The sequence below is a fragment of the Drosophila virilis genome, chromosome 2, assembly GCF_030788295.1.
Source record: "Drosophila virilis strain 15010-1051.87 chromosome 2, Dvir_AGI_RSII-ME, whole genome shotgun sequence".
Lineage (NCBI taxonomy): Eukaryota > Metazoa > Arthropoda > Insecta > Diptera > Drosophilidae > Drosophila > Drosophila virilis.
Window position 1 is genome coordinate 3,647,915 of NC_091544.1, and position 23,386 is coordinate 3,671,300.

Sequence of the window (23,386 nt, forward strand, 5' to 3'; positions counted from 1 at the left end):
GCCTGGATCGCTAAATGTTTGGCGACAAGCACAGAAAAGCAAAAAATGAATTTCTCCCCAGTGTGTGCATTTGTGTGTGTATTTGTCTTGCCATTGTTGTGCTGAAGTTGCGCTGTGTTAATGAAATGCGTTGCATTCGGATTTTTAGCTGGCACAAAACAACTTGCAACTTGCAACTTGCCAGCTTGCAGCTGGCGGTTGGCTGCCGCCGAGGCCGCTAGAAAAATGTTTCGAATGTCTTCACCTCCCGCCGCCGCCCACTTTGCGAATGTAATTAAATGCAGCACAAAACTACTGCTAGCTGTTGCAGCATTTATGTACACACACACACGCACACACATACATGTTTAAAGTATTATGTAGTTTCCATATTTGTTGAGCATTTTGACCTAAAATGCTTGCAGCCGCAGTCGCAGCCGCAGTAATGTCAAGTATGCTGTAAGCAGCGCTGCCAGCGCAAAGTTAAAAATCAGGGTTTTTATGTCGCATATGCGGCAATTAGGCGCTCTGTGCAAGTGTGTGTGTGTGTGTGTGTGTGTGTGTGCCGCAAAACGACTACAGCAAATGCAATTGCGGGTAATCAAGTAATGCTCATTTGGCAATCAAGAAAAAGGCAACGCCGGATGTCACACACACATATAAGGCATAGAGGGAGCGGAACACGCACGTCAAATGTGACATGTTAATTCCTTGAGAGCAAACAGAAAACAACATCGTTGCTTCTTGGGCCACGCCCCCCCCCCCCCCAACCCTTCAGCTGACTGATTGAAGTGCGACGCCCCAGCGATAAGCACATTTAACTGTGTAAACGTGACGCCCCGACGTTGGCTTTTATTTTTGTACCCGCAAATCCTATTAAAAATCGTAAATGCGTAAAAGGTGCGACACTTGAGAGACATTTACATGGACGCGCGTGTGTGTGTGTGTGTGTGTGTTTGCGGCTGCCAAATTGTGGCTTTATTGCACTCAAAGGTAAAACAGCAAAAAGTTATGGAAAAATACAAGTATGCTTTTTGTCGTGTGTGCTCTACTTGGAGATACCCTAAGAGTCAACCAACTGCGCTCATTATTTCCATATTCAAAAGTTGACATTTTCCTAATGCCTTCGTCGCTTTCAGAAATTATCTATGTCCTATAGCTATAAACATATTTTTTTCACTTCGGCTAGCCCTGTTAATTGTGAGTTATGCTCTTTATCTCTGTTAATGGATATACTGGGTATAAAGTAATATTAATGAGGCATTAAACTGTAAATGAGGGAATATTTGAATTAGAAATTGATAAGCTTTTTATCAGCATGCACAAACATACTTTACTGCACGAAACCCCAACTAAATAATTATTTTAATGACATGAAAAAAGTTTGCCCAGACTGCTTGCCTTTAGAGATACGAAGCTGACATTCTTACGGACCAACATAGGAGTCGCCGGTTCAACTCCTGGTGCGATTCTCTATTTGAAAATTTGTTTATTTAAAATTTAATTATTCACAAAGAATAAAGCAATAAACTTTTATTAAAAAACAACAAAGAAATGAAATATGAATGGGTGTTAATACAAATATATATTTTCTTTCCGTGTGATATTTTTGTCAACTACAATGCAGACATATGCATTTTTGTCGGAAGAAGGAGAACAGAACCCCCTTTATTTTATTTCAATTTAATTAAGAAAATATGAATGTTTTAAATATGAAAACCGAAGTTTTTCTTTTGTGCACTTGAGCCGAAACAATTTATATGAATATGTGCAACGAAAGCAGTTTCTTACCTAGTCGGTTGATTAGGCCACAATAGGGACAATGGGGGCGTTGTGCTGGCAACGCCCAACAACAATGAAATTAAATATGGGTGGGAGTTGACAAAAATTACTAAAACTTGTCTTACACTGTAGTTGGTTTGTCGACTACAATGCATTCATGTGCAATTATACCATTTTTTTTTTGCTTTAATTTAAATTAGAAAATATGAGAGTTTTGAAGCCGAAGGTTTTTCTTTTATGCAGTTGATGAGACAGAATTTTTGTAAACATGAGCAAAGACAGCACTAATGAGTTTTTTATTTAGCGTTTACTCAGTGTGCCATATTGTCCCGAATCAGGGATAATGATTAGAAGCAAGTCCTTTTAAGTTTCGACTTATTACAGAAATCCAAGGCAGGAGTACCCTATAAATAACAATTCTCAATGGTTTGAAATCTTAAGAAACAATTTATCATCTTTGAATACTCCATACTTCATAAAATTTAAAGCGACTTACTCTGCTGCCCTCTTGCATTTATTTTAATTTATTTGCCTTGCCCTGCACCCTGCAAAAGGCTAAGCGAGTTGCCTTTTTTAAAAATAAAAACTTTTTGCTATGCTTTTGCTTTGTGCAAAGAGGAAGAACAACGAAAAAAAAAAACAACAACTATAAGAGCAGCAACAAAAAGAAAACATTTAGGCTGCCAGTTTAGCTCGTGTGAGCTTTGTGTGCTGAGCAGCAGCAGCAGCAGAGGCAGAGGCAAGGGCAGCGGCAGCGGCAGCCTGTCAAAAAGTTACTTATTTTCTTTTAACAACTTGCATGAGACTTTTTGCTGCTCGAAGCACGCATCCTTGTTGGCATCGCTGTACTGATTGCTGCGTCTGTGCGATGTTTACACTGCTTTTGCTTTTGATAAGGTTAATCAAAAGTTTTTTAATCCATTCTGCATACATGCAAACATAGACCAACACACCCACACACACACACACACACACACACTTCTCAAAAGATCATCAGCCTCGTGTGTGCTCATTATCCTGTCCTGTGCTGGTGAAAGGTCCATGCTCTCAGTTACTTTAAGCCCGCGGCATGTTCAAAGTTCAGCCGCTACAAAGTGAATTTCATTAATGCCAAATTATTTGTATGTATGTATTTATGTTTTTAAAGCTTTTGGCAACGAATGCCGCACATGTTACACATATATACATATTTATATATAAGAGCCTCAACCAGTATGCTGTTTAAAAATCGCATAATTTATGCGCCAAAGTTCAACAAAATCAATTTGGCCACAGTCAGCGCCAAACTTTGCAATTAAGTTCCAAAAGACATTTGGCAAAGTGAACAGCCAATGGGGAGGAAAAGTCTGCTGGTCCACCTGCCAGGTGCAAGCATCGCAACTTTCGCGATAACTTTAAATCATCTAATTATGAGTTCGCCATTGGACAAGCAACCAAAACCAACAACAACAACAACAACAACAACAAGAAGAGGGGCCACAGCTAGCAGCGTTTAATTTCCGCTGCTGGCGGCCCGACTGACCACCCTTCTGGCCCATCCCCCCACCTCACACTGTCTGCTTGGTCCACGAACTGACACTTTACTTCATTTCTGCTGACTGGAATTAATGGCTTTTGTTGGCATAGTTTTAACGCTTGAAGTTCGACTGCGACGCTGTGTACAAAATTTATGCTCGAATTTATTGCAAAGTTTATTAGACAATTCCTTTTTTGCGAGTAATTTTCGCCAAAGAAGGCAACGGAGAAATTTTTGTGTAATTTATGAGCTTCATAAATGACCAAAACATAAAGCCAGCCAAACCAGAGCCACAGCCAGGCCCAGCCACTGGGCCAACGCTGCGTATGAGCAACGTGCCAATTGCCTTGATTTCAGTTAGCCTGCAGGGCATAAGAAGCACGGCCAAGTTGGGCGCAGGGCAACGGGGCATAGCAGAGCACTCTGTAACTGGTCTTCACATTACATTACGAAATGATGTCGGCTGAATGCAAAAATGCCATAAATATGAATGAGCTGACGAGTAGCAGCAGTGGACTGTACGCCCCCCAACCACCCACACACTTGGCCGATCCCTTTCGGCCAACTGCTGTACTTTATTTGTTACAACATATTTAACTGTAGTTGCTGCCTGATACAGCCTGCACCTGCCGCGCTGCCTGGTAGCCTGGCAGCCTGTCGGCCTGTCAGCCTGGCTGCCCTGCTGCCCACGGCTGCCTGTGGCTGCCTTTTAGTTTGCTGCTTTGATTTATGTAGGCAACGGCAGAAACATTTCAAAAGCAACGGCAAACAACGCAAACGGCCAAAAGTGTGTCAGTATATGTGTGAGTGTGCGCGACTGTGTGTGAGCCAGAAGTTTGCTCATAACTTGCCCTGGCACACTGCCCTGCCCGCTGGCCTGACCAAGTGTTTGCCACTTGTTGTGTCTCATCAAAAATGTATTAACGAGCTTGCAACGCAAACGATTCTTATCTGCCAGCGTTGATTTCATTTTGAGCTGCCCTACATGCCACATGCCCCTGCCACAAGTTTGACTTAGATTTGTATCGCTGGCATTTTCAACACGTGCATGCAAAGTTGGGAGGCAGCTGCGACAGCTCCCAGCTTGGAGCTGGAACTGGGCATCTTTCCGCTTTCCGCTTTCCACTTTCCACTTTCCACTTTCCTTTGGCTCGCAAAGTTTTAATGGCGCATTATTTCTTGCTATAAATTATAACAAAGGCGGCGCATAAAAAGCGCTAAAATTTAGCCGAGCCAAGCGCCGACGCTTTGATCATTTTAATCACCTGAAATGCCAAATGAGCCACCATCCGCACCAACAGAAACAACAACAAATCTTAAACTAAGTTTTCTCAACGAAGAATCTGTTTTGAGTTGCATATTTGGTCCATGCCAGTTGTCTTCGTGTCTCAGCGCCAAATGCCGAATAAAAAATTTGCAAGCGCACTCAGGAACTTCAAAAAAAGGGCGCGGTCTTAGCTCGAAAACAAAAAACCAACCTAAAACAAAAAAAAACTCAAAAAATGGCACAAAAATATCAACCGCAAGTTTCAAATGGCACTTTATCTTGTGGGCGATGCAGCGCCTGGAAGGCTGCTGCACTTTATTTAGTGCAGCCTCTGCCGCAACCACAACAATAATAACAAGAACAGCAACAAGAAGAAGAAGAAGAGAAAAAAAAGAAGAAGAATTGCAATGATGGCAACGATGCCAGCGACTTGTCTGTGAATTTATGTGGCAAACTATGAGCAAAATAAGCAGCGCCCAAAAAGTTATGAGTTTCGTGTCATAAAATGCCACAGCAACAACAGCAACTGCCACCTGCAAGGGCAACGCGAGTCTATGTGTGCGTGTGTATTGGTGTGCGTGTGTGTGTGTGTGTGTGTGTGTTTTGGTGTGCCATGCTGTTTATGCAAAAAGCTCATTTCACGCTTCCGCTTCCGCTTTCTATTATGCCCAAGCACAAGCAGCAGCAGCAGCAGTAGCAGCAACAGCAGAAAAACAAAATCATAAATTCATAATAAAATAAATATGTATAATTTTATCCTCGTTGAAATGTATTCTTATATTCTTGGCTGTGTAGCCGCCGCAAAACTTTAGCTTCAATAAAAATGCCAAATGCGCAAACATAAGCCAGCAAAACAAAGCCAACCTCACCCCAACCGTTTATATTCCGAAAGAATAAAACCCATTTCCCACATGTACATATATCCACAACTTTTGTGCAGCTCTATAATAAATTAGACAAAATGAAATTAAGCAACGGGTTAATTAGTGGGAATATCGTCGGCAAATTAAATTAAATGCAGCCAGCTGATGAGAGCCAGCTGCAAAGAATGCTAAATTTCATAGAACCGAAAGCGGATTTGGAGCTGACTCTCTGTGTGTGGATCGGCTCCTTTGAGGAGGGGGCTGGCGGATTGTCGTAGTTGCAGCAGTTGCTGCTAACTATTCAGAAGCTTTGCATGTCACGCAAGCGACGGCATAGACAAACATTAACCCCAAAATGGCAGGGGCACGCTTCAATCTCAGTCAACATTGTTGTTGTTATTGTTGTTTCTTTGTAGTAGCTGTTGTTGTTGTTGCCACGCATCGTGTCGCCAACAATGTGGCAACATAAAACTATTACCACGACGACATGAACACAACTCCTAATTACCCAGGGATTTGAATTTGTCTTGCGGCATGCACGCACACATCCAACCACACCCACACACACACACACACACACACACACACACAACCACTCACCCACACACATGTCCATGTGTGTATTTAAGATGTACGATGGCTTTGAATGCGTCGTATGGCACGTTGGCATCATAAACGACTCTTATCTGCTGCGCCCTTTTCTAGGCCAGGCACAGATATTTGGCCACGCCCAACTCTTGTCTGTCTTTTGCCAAACACTCTTTTTTTTTGTCTTTGCTTTGCACTCTCTCTTTCTCTGTTTTGGCAAGGCTTCTTCTGCCATTTTATGGCTTGTCTTGGCGACGCCGCCGCCATTTTCTTTTCAGTTCATTGCCGCCATCGCTTTCGTCACTTGTCAGCTCTACCCGCTACCCCTCAACGACCCTGACTATTAAGCCCGAATGTCATTAGCTTGTCTCGTTTATCTTTTAATGAGTGTAAAATAAAAATCGTTCAAGTGAGGGCTGGATGGTAAATTCTGGCGGCAGCAGCAAATTATCACGACTTTCAGCCAGTGCCTCTTTTAGCCTTTGTATCTACATGGGATCTTCAGCAAGTTAACTAGCTGAAAGTATTTCTAGTGCTGCCTAATGGCCAATTGCATGCCATTTGGCTGCTTCATAAACATATTTTTACATCTACAAGTTTATCCGATCCAATAACTGAGAATATATATCCAAGATACCTACTAAGAGATACGCATACATGAGGATGCAGCCGATGCATGCATAAAACTTAGTTCTTCAATCCCATATATTTGAATATGTCTATAAGGATCTTTAACATGCGAGTTTGAAGGAGCCAGCATTGACTAAGGGCTGTTATTTATTTATTAAATCATTTAATAAGATCTTCAGCATAAATGAACATTATTCAAAACTATTAAGCAGCAGTCTGGTAGTCGTGCTTCTAGCTAGACTATCTGATGTGGCTAAATGAATCCAGCTTTGGGGTCTTTCTCTCACTTACATTTGTACAAAGCCACATTTTTAATAGCAACAGGGTATAACATTAAAATATATATTCAGTAAATGCTTCAAAGTCTTTGGTGCTTATTTCATAAGAAAGAGCAGACTTCATTCTACCTTCAATAGTTCATAAGGTATTTTGTTATTTGCGCTATATTTGATTTTATTTTTTTAATATAAATAATTCACTTTTTCATTTCCTGTCGCAGGCTATCTATTTTGTGCAGCTTAAAATTCAGTTCAAGTCAATTTCTTTTATCACTTAGCAATCTTTCTTACCATCTCTTATTCCATGAGCTGCCTTTCCCGTAGTTGGATTTTATCAATCTGTTTGTCCGTCCCCCCACTAATATAGAGCTTGTGGTGTTGTTCGCTTATCTTTTGCAAATCAAGTATACGCACCGTCGAATGGCGACTGTCCAACAATATTTCAGTCACTTATTCCCTGGCGAACTTTATATGCCATTCGCCCCTCTGTTTTTTTCTGCCTAAGCTACCACTTAATCCAGTCGCCTCGATTCAGGAACCCCCACTCTGCCACGTCCCATTTCCCCGGTGCCATAACCTCCTGTGTGTTTGCGTGCACACCGGGGCACGCGTTGTTTAGTTGGCCCTGTTGGATTGTTGTTGTTGTTGGATCGCTATAAGCCCTTAATTAAATATTAAATACGCCTAATTGCGCATTTCATAACTCAGGCAACGGCAAGTAATTAATTATTTAAGTTAAACTAAATTGAGCTCAGCCAGTCACGACATACGCACAAAGTTTCAGCCCGGCGGGCAATGTAAACCAATATCTTCCGTGAGCTGCCTCGCCTCATTGCTTGGTTGTTTGCCTGTTGCAAGATTATGCTGCTTATTTGTAAATAAACAAGTAAAAAGCAGCGCAGACAGACAGGCAAAGGAAAATTCCGAGGCTTATAAACAATAACCAAGTAAAAACAGCATGTGAGTGACTTTGACGTGGAAACTGATGCGAGCTGTGCCTGGAGCGTTGCGATAATTATGCAACTCGCATTGGCTGGTATACGGTTTATTTTTGCAGTTTTCTTTGTGCTTGCGTAAACATGTATTGAATTTCCAGCCGATAATCCGATAAACGGCAAAGATTATTAGCTCGTGCTGCCACACGTTGCCAACACAACTTAAATGATTGAAATTGGAGCCGAGAAATCACAACACTGCCGTCCATTGTTCGGCCACAATTTGCCCAACTTTTCAGTGGTTAGAAAACTTTCACAACACACATAAATAGACGTAGAGAGAGAGAGGAGCAATAGCGACAGGGTCGGTTCTGAGAGCAACTTGCTCCAAAAACTATTTTCATAAATAGCAGCGGACAGCGCCAAATGCAAACAGGGCCCCGGCGTCGTCTGGACTTCGTCATTGCCTTCTTGCCCGGCAGCCCGGCAGCGATGGACAGTCAGAGCTTGAATCCTTTAAGTTTCCTTTGTTCAAAATATACTAATGCCCGTTTTTCACCATGTGATTTATCGGTTTCGAGGTTTACAGTTCGAGTTGCAAATGCATTTTCCGTGTTTGCCTCAGCCAGCCCGCAAGCCGAGCGGACGGCAGACTTTGGACTTTGGCATTGCCAGCAACTAACTAATACAAACTTCAGATGGCTTTCATCTGATTCTCGGCTTTATTCCTCCATCTCTCTATCTTTCTCCCCAACTCTGTCTCGCAATCTCAACCCCTCTCTAGCGTTCTCTCTGTTTGTATCTTTGCGTGGGTGCGCAAACTTTTTGGCTTTCAAAATGTCAACTCATTTGAGCTCGCTTTTTTCTACCCTTTTCTGTTATAATAACTTTGCGATAAAGTCTGCAACACAATGAACAGCATTTTTCTTTATCTTTTTGATTGTGCAACAACATTTATCCCTTTTCATTGCATTAACTAATATAACCTTTTACCATATTGCACTTTCAATCGCAATAGTCTTGCTTGGATCGAGTCCACATAATTAGAAGCAGTTAATCCCGATTCAATATTGATTGAAAATTCGTTTGGTCATTCACTCGGTACTCTTTTCAGTCAATATTATTTATTTCTATATGTTATGTATGCATATTATTCCGCAATGCGTTATCATCATGGCCAACCAAATTTGGGCCACTTCCGGCCGCATTGACCGCATGTACTTAGTGCAGCAATTAGCTGGTGCCGGAGTTAGCTGCAAGTCGAAATGGCAAACCGCATTTAGTACTTGATTCAATTTTGAACAACAGGGCTACGGCAAATGGGGCATCCTGCACTATCTGTGATGGATGGCAAATAACTCATTAGTCTCCCACGTATAATTAAAGCCAAATCTTGGGATCCGATTGTGGCCATGCTTGCTGACCAAGTCGGGCAGTTGTGGCTATGATCTGCATGCAGAACTGATGCTATTATCATAAAAAGAAAAAATGAAACCAAAATCAATGTCCTCTCAGGAAGTGCCTTGGCAATTTGCAATCCTTTGTGTCATTACACAAAGCTTCCGCAGGGTCCTGGTGAGTGTCGCCTGCAGCGACACGCTGCTGCAATCAAAGCGTCTCGAATCACCAGCAGCATCAGGAACAGGAGCAACCGGCGTATTAATCCTTCATTGGCAATCAGGAATCTTGCCTTTGCCGTTGCCGTTGCCGTTGCCAATCCCCTCGCCAATGCCTTTGCCACTCAGTGAACCTGTGATGAACTCTGTCCCAGAAACGGAAGTTGTAAAAACGCCAACGCCGCACAAAGCAAACATAGAAGGAATTTTTGGTGGCTGCTGGTTGCCTTTATTGTGCGGCACTCTTGCTGCTTGGCTAACCAGTGGCATGGAACCGATTATAGTATTCCGTATTTGGATTGAGATTTGCCTGGAGGCATTCGTCAAACGATGCAGCAACTGAGGCAATTGTTTCGCCAAGTTTTGCTTTTCGCTTTGTTCATTATGCGCCGCCTTCATTCTGCTTTATTCTTGTTTTTTTTTTTCTCCCTTTGTGCTGCCATTGTGCTGAGGCAAAGCATAAACACAGATTGATTGATTAGAGGCTCGGCTCCTCAGTCTGAGGAACTTCTGCAGAGCCTGGCAGCTGGAGTTATCGTGTGTGTGTTGCAGACACTGTGGCACTAAACCTAATGAGTGGCCCTTGAGCGAGTGTCGCATCAATCAAAGGCGCATTTAACGCTTTATATAAATAAGTATTTGTTTCCTACACATGTATGTAAATATATATATGTGTGAGTTGGCAGCGATTTCTCTTGACTTGCGATTATTGTTTTCGTATAGCTGTGTGCGCTGCTCTGACAGCTGGCGATTAACAAATGAATCATATAGTATGTATGTTGGTGAATGATGGCCCCTGACACACGGCTGCCTGAACACTTTAAGTATGGTTGAGCCTGGACTCAAGTTGCAATTGTTAAAGCCCACCTTAATCGGCTAAGCAAGCCAATTTCTGCTCATATTGGCGATACCTATCTGCAAATTGGCTACGTGGCCGGCTCAAAGGGCATAGATTGGCATTAAATAAACTGAGACTGAAACTGAAATCGATAGTGTTGGCAATTGAGAGCAGCCAGGATGCCGCAGCCTCACTGCTGGGTCAGCATTGTTGCACGTCATGACTTCCGTCATGGACACCAGTCAGCCATCTGTGACCTGGCACTCTATCTCTCTATCTCTCTCTTTTTTTATTCTATGCCACGAAAGAAATGTCAGTATCCACCTACAAGTACAGACAGCTCTCTATCCTATATTCGTGCCGATAGCAGTGCTGACACATCCTGTTGTATCTCATTCTCATCTCACTTAACTCAAACTCTCGCCTGTTCCTTTGGCCTTGAAGCAAAGTGCTCATTATCAGTTGAAATGTTGTCAATCACGGGATTTCGTTTGTTTTGTTTTGATTTGACTTTCAATTGAATTTCCAATTTGAATAAGCAACGTTAGCATTGCCACCCTCTGGTCCCCCCATACCACACCCTCCTTAGTTACATCTTCTCTCCGCGCTCAGCTTCACGCAGCTTCCGAGGCTCAGCTCTTATGATGAGTTCGCGGCTTATTGGTAAATTGCAAACTTTCTACATAAAAAATTAATTTGATTATTTTTTCAGGGTTTCCGGCATTTTGCTAGCGTGCTTAGACTTGCGTTAATGACGTCATAATCAACTGTTTTATTACACTTAAAAAAAGTTAGGGTCGCCTTACACACACACCCACAAGCGTACACACGCACACAGAAGGCGAGTTGGTTTTATTGAGCTTAGCTGTAACTTTTTTAATTATACTTTCAACATTTTGCCATTAGAATTCGTTTGGTTTTTGTCTACAAAACGGCATTTAAATAGAATAAAATCAAGATTTATTGAATTGTTAAGTGCTGAAACGTTTTCTTTATGCCTCGTATTCATAAAAATCAGCAAAAAGAATCATAAAGTTATGCGCATGTAATTATAGAAAAGAAAAGGGACAGCTCAAACAACAGGTTTTTCTGTAATTATATTCCTCGGTCCATTGCATTTAGAAACGAGTTTTCAAATATGCAAATATACTCACATAATTTACTCACCCTTTTCCTCGATTTTCAAGAAAGAAAGCAAAAACGATCAAATTTTAAAAAATACTTTTACAAATGATCTTTTTTCGAGGTAGTCAAATTGTATTTATTTGAAAATTTATATATATAAAGAAAGTATTTGAAATAAATTTTAAATGAGCAAATTCCTCAGCCCAAAATTAACGCAGATTTCTAACTTAAATAAAGGGCTACAGGGCACAGCAGTCGGTCGGTAGCCTGTCGGCAGTCATATTGACGCAGTGGCGAAGTTTATGTTTCTGATCGAAAATTTTAATTAAAATCATAATGAAATAATTGAGAGTTTGTTGTTATAAAATTTATGCGTAATAGAAATTTCGGAAATTCCCATGGCATGAGCAATAACAAAAGCAGCAGCAGCAGCAGAACCAGCCAACAATAACAATCGGGCTAGTAGTTGGGCGGAATGCGGCAGCATGGGATAAGGTCATGACAACCACAAGGAATTTGCATTTGTATTGGTACATCATAACGGAGACTGACTCCTAGAACACTGCCCCGTATACCATAGAGCTGCGTGCTGCGGCGTGTACAGCCATAAAACAAAGACATTAAAGTTGAAATGATGACCCGGGCTTAATCGACTTGCCAACAATAATATTTAAATTTAATTTAAATGCTCACATGAGAGCAGGCATGCCGGCAAACAAATCGAAGGACACGCATCCCAATATCCTGGACAATTTGCAAAACGATATGGTTGTAGATAAAGTGTCGAAAAGGTTTCTCCGACAACTCGATGGGCTTGCAAAATGCACAGCTCGCATCTCAGCTAGTAGTTAGTTAAATGGCTTTCTTGTATTTTGTTTCTGCCTTCTTTTTTTTTTTTTGTTGTTGTGTGTGGTTAAGGAACTTTGAGTCTCTCGCTAAAGAGCACAAAATGATTGGAGAGTTGCTTGGCGAACGACCCGACCCGATGCTAGTCTAATGGCACTTTACGCAATATTGTGCGTATTCGAGTATGTATATGTGTTTTTTGAAAATGGCATTTAAGCTGCGTTCCAGAGCTTTATGTTTATGTGTTGCTTACTCGAATTGCTAAAGAGCTAAATAACTCCTGAAGCCAGGCTTAAGTTCTTAGCTCGCCCTGAGTTAATGCTTTAATATCATTATAAAATTTTGTTGCTTGGCAATGTGCCACATTTGTAACTTTTGACCATTAGCTTTTGTTTTTGTGGCCACGACAGCATAACACTGTTGCTCGATATCTTGTTTTTCTGCTTGTTGTTGCTGTCGTGGCTATTGTTGCGGTTGTTGTTGCTGTTGTTGTTGTTGTTGTTGTTGTTAGTTGCGGTCTAATTGATACAATGAAACAACAGCAAGAAGAGCAGCAAACCGAACAGCCAAGTCGTCAGGAAAGTTCCAACTGCAACTAGCAGCTGACAATTGTTTTCAATGCTGTGGTCAGCTTTCTGAGCATATGTCTGCCTGTCCATCAGTCTGTCTATTCGACTGCCAATCAAACACGCACACACACACACGCGTACACACACATTCAATCTATTTGAAATGTCAGACACCGGTAGGTCCTCGTCTTCAATCACACTGTGCATCGAGCTGTTTCTGGTGCACGCGGCGTATGGGTATTGCCAACACGAGTCTGTGTGTCTGTGTGTGTGAGTGAGTGTGTGTGCGTGTTGATATGTATGTGTTTGTGTTGCTTAGTTAAAGGTTTTTGTCTTGCTGCAAAGTTTTTAAGCACGTCGACGCTGCTGAAACTTGCGCACGCGTGTCATTTAAAAGCCTTAGAAAGTTGTCAAACTGACAAAGGATGTGCGTTATACGGGAACAGCGGCAGCGACAGCAGTCGCTGTGACTGGGGCTGTGGCAGGGTGCATGTGGCAAGTTTAACAAGCAGGCCAGGCCAGTTATCAATAAGCACGAGAGCATCAATTCAAATATGATTACATGCAACTTGCAACATGCAACTTGCAACTTTTACTCACACATGCGTCTAACTCTCAAACTCTTTGCAGCGCAACTATAAAAATGGGCATCCATGGCGTAAAAGTAAAAGGACGAAGATCCTGCGTGCTGAGACCGAGGCAAGGCTTACCCGCTTTGCATGCAGTATTCAATATGCTGGCTTTGAGCTGCATTATAATCTCCAATTTATTGCCGAGCGGTAAGTATGCTTACACAAATAAGTGTAGCTTATACTACATTCATAAAATAGTTAAGTAGAGTTCGTATATTTGTCTGTCTGTTTGTCTGTCTGTCTGCCTGCCCTTTGTACATCTTTGCCGCTGAATTTATTATGCGAGCTACGTGCTTAAATGTGGTTACAATTGATTATTTAATTTTGCCCATGACTGTTAACATTATGCATTGCAGTTCACCCACACTCGTGCATATAAAAGCACGCACACTCGTTAACCAGTCAATTTATAAAATATTACACATAATTCACCCGGCACTCGCCACGAGCAGTCGAGCTGAACTGTAAAGCGTTTGATGAATATTGGTTTGTTCAATTAAAGCTGCCATAATTCGGCCTACCGCATTGGGGTCAGCCAATTGACCAGTTTCAGAGCGGGCATTTCTACTCTTCAGGAGTTATATAATTTTCAATTATTCTGTTGCCGTCAAAGGAGAACACATATAAAATCAATGATAGATTTTAAAATGCAATTGATTTCAAAGCGATAACAATTATGCAACAGATTACACATGTCTGTCACATGTCGAAATAAAACAAGTAAGAGGTTCTAGTCGAAAGCTCCCGACTAGGGGATACCCTGAACCCTCTTCTTCCAACATCAAATGCATACATATATTCTATTTTAGAGGCAACATATCATGTTTCGTGACTCTACCTCTTGTTATTTAACAAAATTGCCCCATCTAAATTTCAAGTCTATAGCTCTTATATGTTCTGAGATCCTTGCGTTCATACATACGGACGGACGGACGGACAGACAGACGGACATGGCTAGATCGACTCGGCTATTGATGCTGATCAAGAATATATATACCTTATGGGGTCGGAGATACTTCCTTCTGCCTGTTACATACATTTGGATTTTGCACAAATACAATATACCCTTATACCCATTTTTAATGGGTTAAGGGTATAATAAAACATTCCTTTTATTGTTATCCACATTGCAAAATGAACATTTGATCTTTTGAGCTGTGGTAACGGATCATCTATCTACGTAATAGTATTTTAAATAAAAATAAAATAAAAGTCCAAATTAATCAGTCCCTTTTCCGTCCATCTAAATGGCGACAAATTAAGTTTATTATGTCGCATCGCTCATACGCCGTGTGGCGCACGTTTATGCAATGTTAATTGTTTAACAGAGCATGCGCCACATTTCTCAATTAAAGCAAAGGGCGACAACAAAAAAATGCGCATGAATACGAAAATAAAAATTAAATAAATTGCATTAAATTCAAGCCACACGGTGCTGCTCGGTGCGTTGTCATAAATTAACATGTAAACGGATCCGGCTGCAGACACCCACAATTCCAACTGCTCGCGCATCCGATCCCTGAGCGCGTGTAATTAAGTTTTTATGCCGTGACATAATCGAGTTCAAACCGTAGGCTTTTCCATGAGTCCAATGGATTTCACTCGCCGTAAAGTTCTCGATGCGATGCACTTTAACACTTAAATGGCTCGCAATGTGAACAGGAATGGACATAGGACTGCATCATAAGCTGATTACTTTTTTCAGCTGGCCTTAATGTGTATCTCTCATCCTTTGCTTTGCTTTCTTTTTTTTTCACTTGTACAGCTCATGGACTGAAGGATCTTAAGATATTCGTTCCGGAAGCAGTCATCATGGGCAATGCAGCGACATTGTCCTGCCAATACGATTTGGAGAAGGTAAGTGAGACTTCCTTGGGGAATGAGTGCAACAATTGAAATGGGAATGAGCACAGGAACGGACACGGGCTCGAGAACGGCGACGGCTTGTTTAATTATTATAATTACTAGCACTTTGTCTTCGCTGTCGTAGTCCTTATTCTCGTACTCCTACTCGTACTCGTACTCGTTGTCGAGGACATCCATTCAACCTTTTCATTAACGCTGCTTCTTCTTCTTTTTCTGCAGGCGGCGCTGTACTCGGTGCGCTGGTACTTTGGCCAGGAAGAGTTCTATCGCTATGTGCCGCGCGAGGCGACGCCCACATTTGTCTTTCCCGTTGCAGGCATTAATGTTGATGTAAGTGAAATTAAGCATGCGATCACACAGGGCTTATCTCGCCGGTCTCTGAGCCAGGCGTCAGCACGCCGATTGTTATTAAATAAATAGATTAATTTTTTTTTTTTATTTCATTTTTTCATCTTTTGTCAATTAAACGTACAAATCGGACAAAATTTCTCGTCGCAGTGCCGCGTATGTGTCTTGTTCGTTTCAGCAAAGTTTGCATTTCAACAAATGGAATTGCGAAAACATTCAAATATTGTGTAAATATTTATTTAAATGTGCACAATGGCGACTAGGGCGCCAAATGCAGCCTGCGGCAACAACAACACCAATAAAGCTGCCGGTCACGCTGTCCCTGTCTTTCCTTACTCTTCCTCTCTCACTCTCTCAACCACAGTAACTGGCAGTTATGCGCAATTTTTATTTCTCATTTTTTGGCTGTGTCGTGTAAGTGTGTGACTGTGTGACTGTGTGTGTGTGTGTGTGAGTCCTGCACAATTTGAAAAGTGCGAATACAACTAACTGAAATATTGCGCAATGTGCAAAATATTTTATGGCGCGACTAGAAGCAACTGAAGCAGAGCAACCTCGCGCTGAATACGTTTCGCATTCATGTTTGTATATATACCCTATATTTCAAATATGGTTGGGTATATTACATTCTGAAAGATACGTTATAACAGTTTGTAATGAATGCACAAATTGATTTAAATCGAGTAGAAAACAATCTCTCTGACTGTCTGACTTAAACAGTCAATTACCGCGTGAGTGGAGCTTAAATCATTTACATGTAAGGCATGTAATAGTTGATCATATCAGCAGAGCCGCAGTGCTAGCGCTGTACTGCACTCATTAATAAAAACAACAGCCGCAAAGTACGCAATAAATTGCGGGCCAAGTGCAAAGCGACAACATTTTTGGGACAGCATTTAGAATGTTTCTCAAACCGAAACATTTTCAAAGGTTCGCATTTTAGTTGAATGCTTGAATCTATTCTCTGCTTTTCTTTCAAGCTTACAAGATAATAGCTTTAATTATGATTAACAAATTCAAATGATACCATTTATTTTGATTGACCAACCCACATACCCGAGGGCACCCTACAATGCGCTACAGGCGCTTGTAAAAATCGCTTGTCGTATAATCATAAATAAATAAAATCGAATTTGCCATGAACAACATTTTTTGCTTGTCTTATTTTTTTGAACACGAAATATAAATTGAAAACTCATTCGCCCGCACATAAAATTTCCAAACTCATTTACCAATACTCCATGGAACATTTTTCAAATTCGCAAGTGGCCGACCTTAAATAATAATAAATAATAGCATCAAGAGAGGGGACCGAAAGATGGGGCAATGTTTGTTTTACCCCATATACATAGTACAATGCGAAACAGAGCGAAATATGCGCTTATGAGTATAATTTGCCACCCGCCCACCATATCCTGTCAGTGTCTGCTATTTCTCTCGCACACCCTCTCTCTCTCTATATCTCTCTCTGTCTCACTCTTTGAAACCCAAAGGGATGGAGGGGAACAGGAGCAGAAGAGGCCACATCAATCAGCGGTAGCAGCAATCGGACTTGATTAATTTGTTCTGATTGTGTCTTTAATTTGCGCTCTATGCGGTAGCTGGGAAAATAAAAAGTAAGACAAAGAGAAGAATTATAAAAAGGAGGGAGAGAAAAACTCCGTTCAATACGAGCAGCTCTGTGGAAATGTTAATTTGCCACTAATTGGCATTCAAAAGCATTTTCGCACTAATTAAATATTTCGATTACAGTTGCCTGTAACTAGTTGTGTGGGATGGGCGGCGGTTGGTGAAGCAATTTAAGTAGCTAGCATTTCATGTTAATTATATTTTATGTTTTATTCGGAATATTTTGATGCCGAGGTTCAAATAATCAGCGGATCGGAAACTAAAAACCCTCCATTGGCATTGGAATCAATGCGCATATTGTGTAGCCTACTTAGGGGCGCGGGCTGCTCAAGTGGCATTAAGGACTAAACTACAATTTTTAATTTAAGCAAATTCGCTTTTCTCTGTGCTGAAACAAACGGACTACTTGAGATGCAATGAGCTATGAACCGCAAAAGGTGAAAAAGCACACAGCCACAGAAACAGGCAACAGGATGGGCCAGAGGCGGGTCTGAGGCGGACGGTGTGTCCATTGGTTAATGCAAATGATTTAGCAAACGTGCGCTTTGCAATTAAGTTTGAAGGTTATTCTCAGCTTGGCAGCAGCAGCAACAGCAGCAGCCGATGTCGGTCATATTGAAAGGCAGCTTTTGAAAGTGAAAAAATAAACACAGCAAAAGAAAAAGAAAACGAAAATGAAAATATGCCACACCCCAAGGCAACGAATCGAAATGAAGCACCACGTTTTCTAATTTACATTGATAGCTGCTGCGGGTGCTGCTAACGAAGGCAAAATTCAAAGGCCATCCAGAACCGCAAATGCAAATTGAAATGGAATTTTTAAGTTATGCCAAGGCAAACATGACACACAGAGTGATCACTGTACAATCTGCACTTGGAGTGTGGGAATACGAATGTGCCGGTGGCTGAGACAAGTCGGGCTAAGTAAAGAGATGCAGGCGAAATGGTGGCAAGTACCATAATTGAGATTAAAACATTATAACTTGACTTGTTTTACTTTTCCTAAATCATTTCAAGCAGCTAAACACGCTTAATGAGAAAAGTTCAGGCCGTGGCTATTATGATTATGCACATGCATTTAAATAGGTGTGCATGTGTGCACGTATGTCAGCGTGTGTGTGTGTGTGTGTGTGTGTGCGTGTGTGTGTGTACGTAGGCAGACCATATAGAGCGATGGGCGTGCATTCAGAGTCACACTCGTGCTCGGGACAACACTTGAATGGCAGCTGCTTCTGATACTGCTGCTGCTGCTACTTCTGCTGCTGCTGTGACTGACATGCAATGCACTTGTCGGCGGGGGCTGGAGCGTCGGCGTGGGCGTGGGCATGGGCGTGGGCGTGGCTAGCCGACCAACCGACCAAGTGCACTTCTGTCGTCCACTTGAGCTTTATTGGAATGTAAATGTATGCAGATCAAGGCATGGGCACAGACAGCAAGGGGCGTCTGATTGCAGACCCCCGCGACGCGCCAACAAACTTCAAAAGTCATTCAACATAGAAATATGTATACCTTGCCCACAAGCCACCCCACCCCAACCCCCCTGGGCACACATGTCGCATGTCACTCGCGACAAGAACAGCAACGATTACTGCGCTGTGGTTATACAAAAAGAGAAATAATAATCATCATGTTAAATGTAATTAAATTTTTAATTTAGAGACAGCGTCGTCAGCCACGTTGGCAATCTTCAATTAAAACACACAATTACCAGGGCCACCCGCTGTGCCAGCGGCGGGTATATGCCAGCCAGGGGGGGAGCGGTGAATATAGGGTGCCAGTTACAGGAATAGGATATGCCAAGTGCTCAAAACTTTTGCGGCTTATTCATTGTCCGCAACAATAAAAAATCCGAAGCGAGCAGCCAACCAAACGGCCTCGGTCTGAGCCTGGGCCTCGTACTCGTGCTCGCACTCATCCTTGTCGGTCGGCCGGACCAGAAATTTGTGCCCCGAAAACTTTTTGCACACTGTCAACACGGAAGGAATTATTCCGCATTAAGTTCGCGGTAATGGCGGCGGCAGTCACACACCAAGTGTCCTCTGGTCTAGTGTCCTGTCCCGGCATTGTTGTTGTTGCTGGCGTTTGCTTTTAACATTGTTAATAACCCGACACGCCTCCGCCTCGCATTTATGCACAGCAATGTGCCCTTAAAATTAATGCACTCGCCGCCTGCCTGCAGAAAAAAGAAGACGCAGCCGGCAACAGAAGTGGCCGAAAACTTTGCGCCCGGCATGGGCCATCCAGACCACCCGCAGTTGCTGGATAAATTTGGCTTGCTTTGGCCCTGGCTCCTCGTGGGTAGGCGCACTGCTCTGAATGTTGTTAATTAGATGCACACTGGGCGAGGCCACAGCCTCAGAGCGTTTTAGTTGTAGCTGTCGCAGTTGTTGGCCTTGGACCTCGCAAAAGTTTAATTGAGCACTGCATGGAGAGTGATATATTTTACTAATTCTCTCTTTTTAAGGTTACATAAAAAATGGCCATAATTGCAAGTTAATTTAATGTTGCTAGTCCTGATTCTACGGCCATTTACTCAAAATTTCAGACACCTATTTGCCATTCATATCCCCTATAAAAGTTATAGCTTAAATATATATGTTGGTCTTGTAGTGTGCAGCTTGAAGCCAATAAATAAAAGAAATACCTTTCACGAGCATTTTCCATCAAAGATTCGATACACGCATAATTTTCACAGAGAATGGACAACAAAAAAGTATGATTCAACCGTATTAATCGGTTTATCCACTTGTGGGTGGGATATCCCAAAACAAATAAAAATATCAGCTTCTTAGCACTTACAGTGCAAGCTGTGCCAGTCAGGATAAATCATTTTGAATATGTTCGTTGCGACAAATTATATTTACCAAAGTGGTTTAGTTTTATATTGAGCAAGTAAAAACTTAAGTTAAATTACCAACTACATTCGAGATGCTTTAATAAAACCTTCTTTCATTAATCTAAACTACGTTTTACAAACGTAAGTGATATGTTGTGAAAGTCATAAAATGCATTGAATGTGTATTGAAAGCTAAAATTTACTTTTGCCTGCAATAAAAGTAATTGCAAAGCATGTGTATACAGCAAAAAGTTGTGCTTTTACGTAAGAGATTATTATTAAAGTTTCGTTTCCCAAGCATTAATATAAATACATAATTCTGTTACATTTACGAAAATACTTTGAAAGCTATGATATATGAAATTGTAACTTGCTCTTTTCTTAAAATTGAGATAAGCTGCAAAATATATATAGTTAAGCCTTAAAGATGAAACTTTGCAGTTCAATTTTAGCTGAAACGAAAATTCAAGAGAAATCATAGTTGCAACAGTTTCCTTGCAAATTTAGTTGAGATCGTATTTTATTTATGCGAATCGTAGTTACATAAAGGCAATAATATTTTAATATTTTTAGCTGGTTACTAGCGTTAAGTGCTCTTTATTAAATTTTGGGCAGTGAACTCTTTACCCTGACCATATCAGATTTTCCTGGCAACTTCAATTACCATTAGTAAAGCTGCATGCTACAGAATGTACGCTGCAGATTGAATTTGCTGTTGTGGCTTGAAATGTGCTTGGCGGCCTTGGTAAAAATGTTTGACAAATGGCTGCAAATAAACATAATAAATAAAAATGCGAGTTGCGAAATGCGAAATGCGCAATGCATTCAAGACAAGCATATATATACATATATATCTAGATATATACTCGTAACTAGCTGGTAGGTCCGTTCATCTGACACTGTCCATATCCCGGCGCAATTCCCTGGCACGGCATTCACATGGCGTGTGCCGCCGTCGCCAACAATGAGCACAATAAAAAGCCATGCATTTTCCAAACACCAAAAATTGTTCACAGCAGCACGGCAACAACACCAACGAAATCAACAACAAATGGCAATGGGCAACAACAGCAACAGCAACAAATAGAAGAAGAACAACCGCACCGGAAACATCTCATTCAGTAAATTTGTGGTCGGTTTTTGCCAGGCGCACTGCGTACTGCGCTCAGCGCGTTAGGCAGTCAAAGTTGTAAAATGCCAACGGGCAACTATAAAGGCGAACGGGATGGGCTGGGCGAGCAGGGGGAGGATGGTTGGGGAACGGGAACTTTGAATGCAAGCGGGAATGGAAGCGGGAACGAGCCGCCAACGCTAGCGCCGTTAGTTCCAACAAAGCTCGAGGCAACGGAAATTCGGAATGACATAATACGTGCCCATGTGTGTGCCTGTGTGTGACTGTGTGTGCATGTGCGTGTCCGTGTGTGTGTGTGTGTGTGCGCGCGTGTGTGTAGAGTGTGTGGCTGGCTGACTACCGCGACTTGAGTTGATACAGCAATAATTCATAAAGTGTTGCATGCAAACGAGGCTGCAGCTGAGCCACGCACACTTATATGCGCTTGTATGTGTGCCTACATGTGTGTCTATGTGCGTGTGTGTGTGTGTGTGTGTGTGTTCTGCATGCGACAGCGTTGGCAAAATTAAAATTGCTGCACAACAAACAGCGGAAACTCAGCGAGGAGCCAACAACAGCAACGAGAAGCGTGGCTGCAGCTGCAAAAGTACTCGAGTGTATGGCCCACACACACTCGCACACACACACTGTAGGATCGGGAAGGGGTCGAGGGGGGGTGCATTGCAACGAAATTCATTGTATTCTTACAACTCGACGTTGGCTGCTCAGCCGGCGAAGCGGTTTTGCAGTAAAGTTATTATTTCATAAAGCCAGAATTATTGAAACAATACTTTACTCTCACACTCACTTACACACACACACATACACACACAGGCACACAAGCACACACGTGCATACTCGTATGTTTGTAATGCAAAATTGCGCTTTAGTAGCATAATTTTTTATACCACAGAGTTGCAGCTGCGGCAACTAAAGCAATATAAAATATAAATAGAAATTAAAAGCCAACAAATAAATAAAAACAGGAAAAAAAGCGCAACGACAAAAACTTTTCCAACACAACAAAAGCAACTTGAGTTCAGTTTAGCTGAGTCGATTCGAGTCGAGTTGGGCTGAGATGAGTTGAGTTGAGTTGGGCTTCAGTTAGAATTCATTTCTCTTGCCTACGGCCTGCTAGAGCAGCTACAAATGTCGCTACATTTTCATATGAGTAACTAAAATGTGTGCGTGTGTGTGTGTGTGTGACTGTGATTCGACCGGGCACATAGTTCCTCAAAATGGCAGACATTTGCGTTTGTTTGGCGCGCTTCCTGGCGCTGCCACTTCCGTTTCCGCCAGCCACGAAGCACGGCACACCACCAACAACAACAACAACAACAACAACAACACCAACAAAAGTCATATGCAATTAAATAAATATGACAACAAAGTGGGGCGCAGGAGCCATCATCATCATTCCAGCCAGCCGCAGAGCACAACAACGACGACGTCAACGACAAACAGCTAAATAAATAAATTGTAGAGGGACAATATTTACATACAAATATAAATGTATATGTTTACACACACACACACACACACACATACATATATGTATGTTTGATTACATAATTAACGTCATTTAATGCTCTGAATGGGTTGAGCGTACAGCCTGCCGCAGCTGCAGCTCCATAAAGAGCATCTAATTATCTGACAGATTAAAAACTAAAAACAAGTAAGACTGTTGCAGCTTAATGCTCTGCAGTTAGCCAAACGTGCTCAGACCTAGATTTTTGTTGTCTCCTGCTTCGATAGAGGAATGAAAATCGAAACACAAAATCAACATTATCTTATTGCTTTTTTTTATTTGTACATATTTGCAACTCACATAGAGTATACGGGAATAATAGAAAATATTTGACATAGAGTTTTAAAATGTTCGGCTATTGTTTATGCTTATGTATCTGCTATGCCCACAGATAACGCCATGCATTTGGGATAATTATTCAAAGCGGCTAATCCTGTTCACGTTGTACATTATAATCGCTAGCCGACCAGCTGTGCAACAGGCATTCGTGACCTGCTCCAACTCCGACTGCAAATATCCAACTGTGCTGCTGCAGTTCAGCTAGAATTTTGCACTCATAACTCGTGTTCCCGGATGCCAAATGCGGCTATTACTAAGCTGGATT

The 23,386-nt window shown here is 41.8% G+C and overlaps 1 protein-coding gene across 1 annotated transcript in view; it reads left to right on the forward strand.

Moving 5' to 3' along the window:
* beat-VI (beaten path VI) overlaps positions 1–23,386 on the forward strand; it is a 69,033-nt gene that overhangs the window by 39,193 nt on the left and 6,454 nt on the right. Inside the window, exons 3-5 of the mRNA XM_002058664.4 lie at positions 13,463–13,611; positions 15,230–15,321; positions 15,550–15,660. Of these exons, the coding sequence (XP_002058700.2) occupies positions 13,476–13,611; positions 15,230–15,321; positions 15,550–15,660 (339 nt within the window). The 5' untranslated portion in view covers positions 13,463–13,475. The remainder of the gene's footprint in view (positions 1–13,462; positions 13,612–15,229; positions 15,322–15,549; positions 15,661–23,386) is intronic.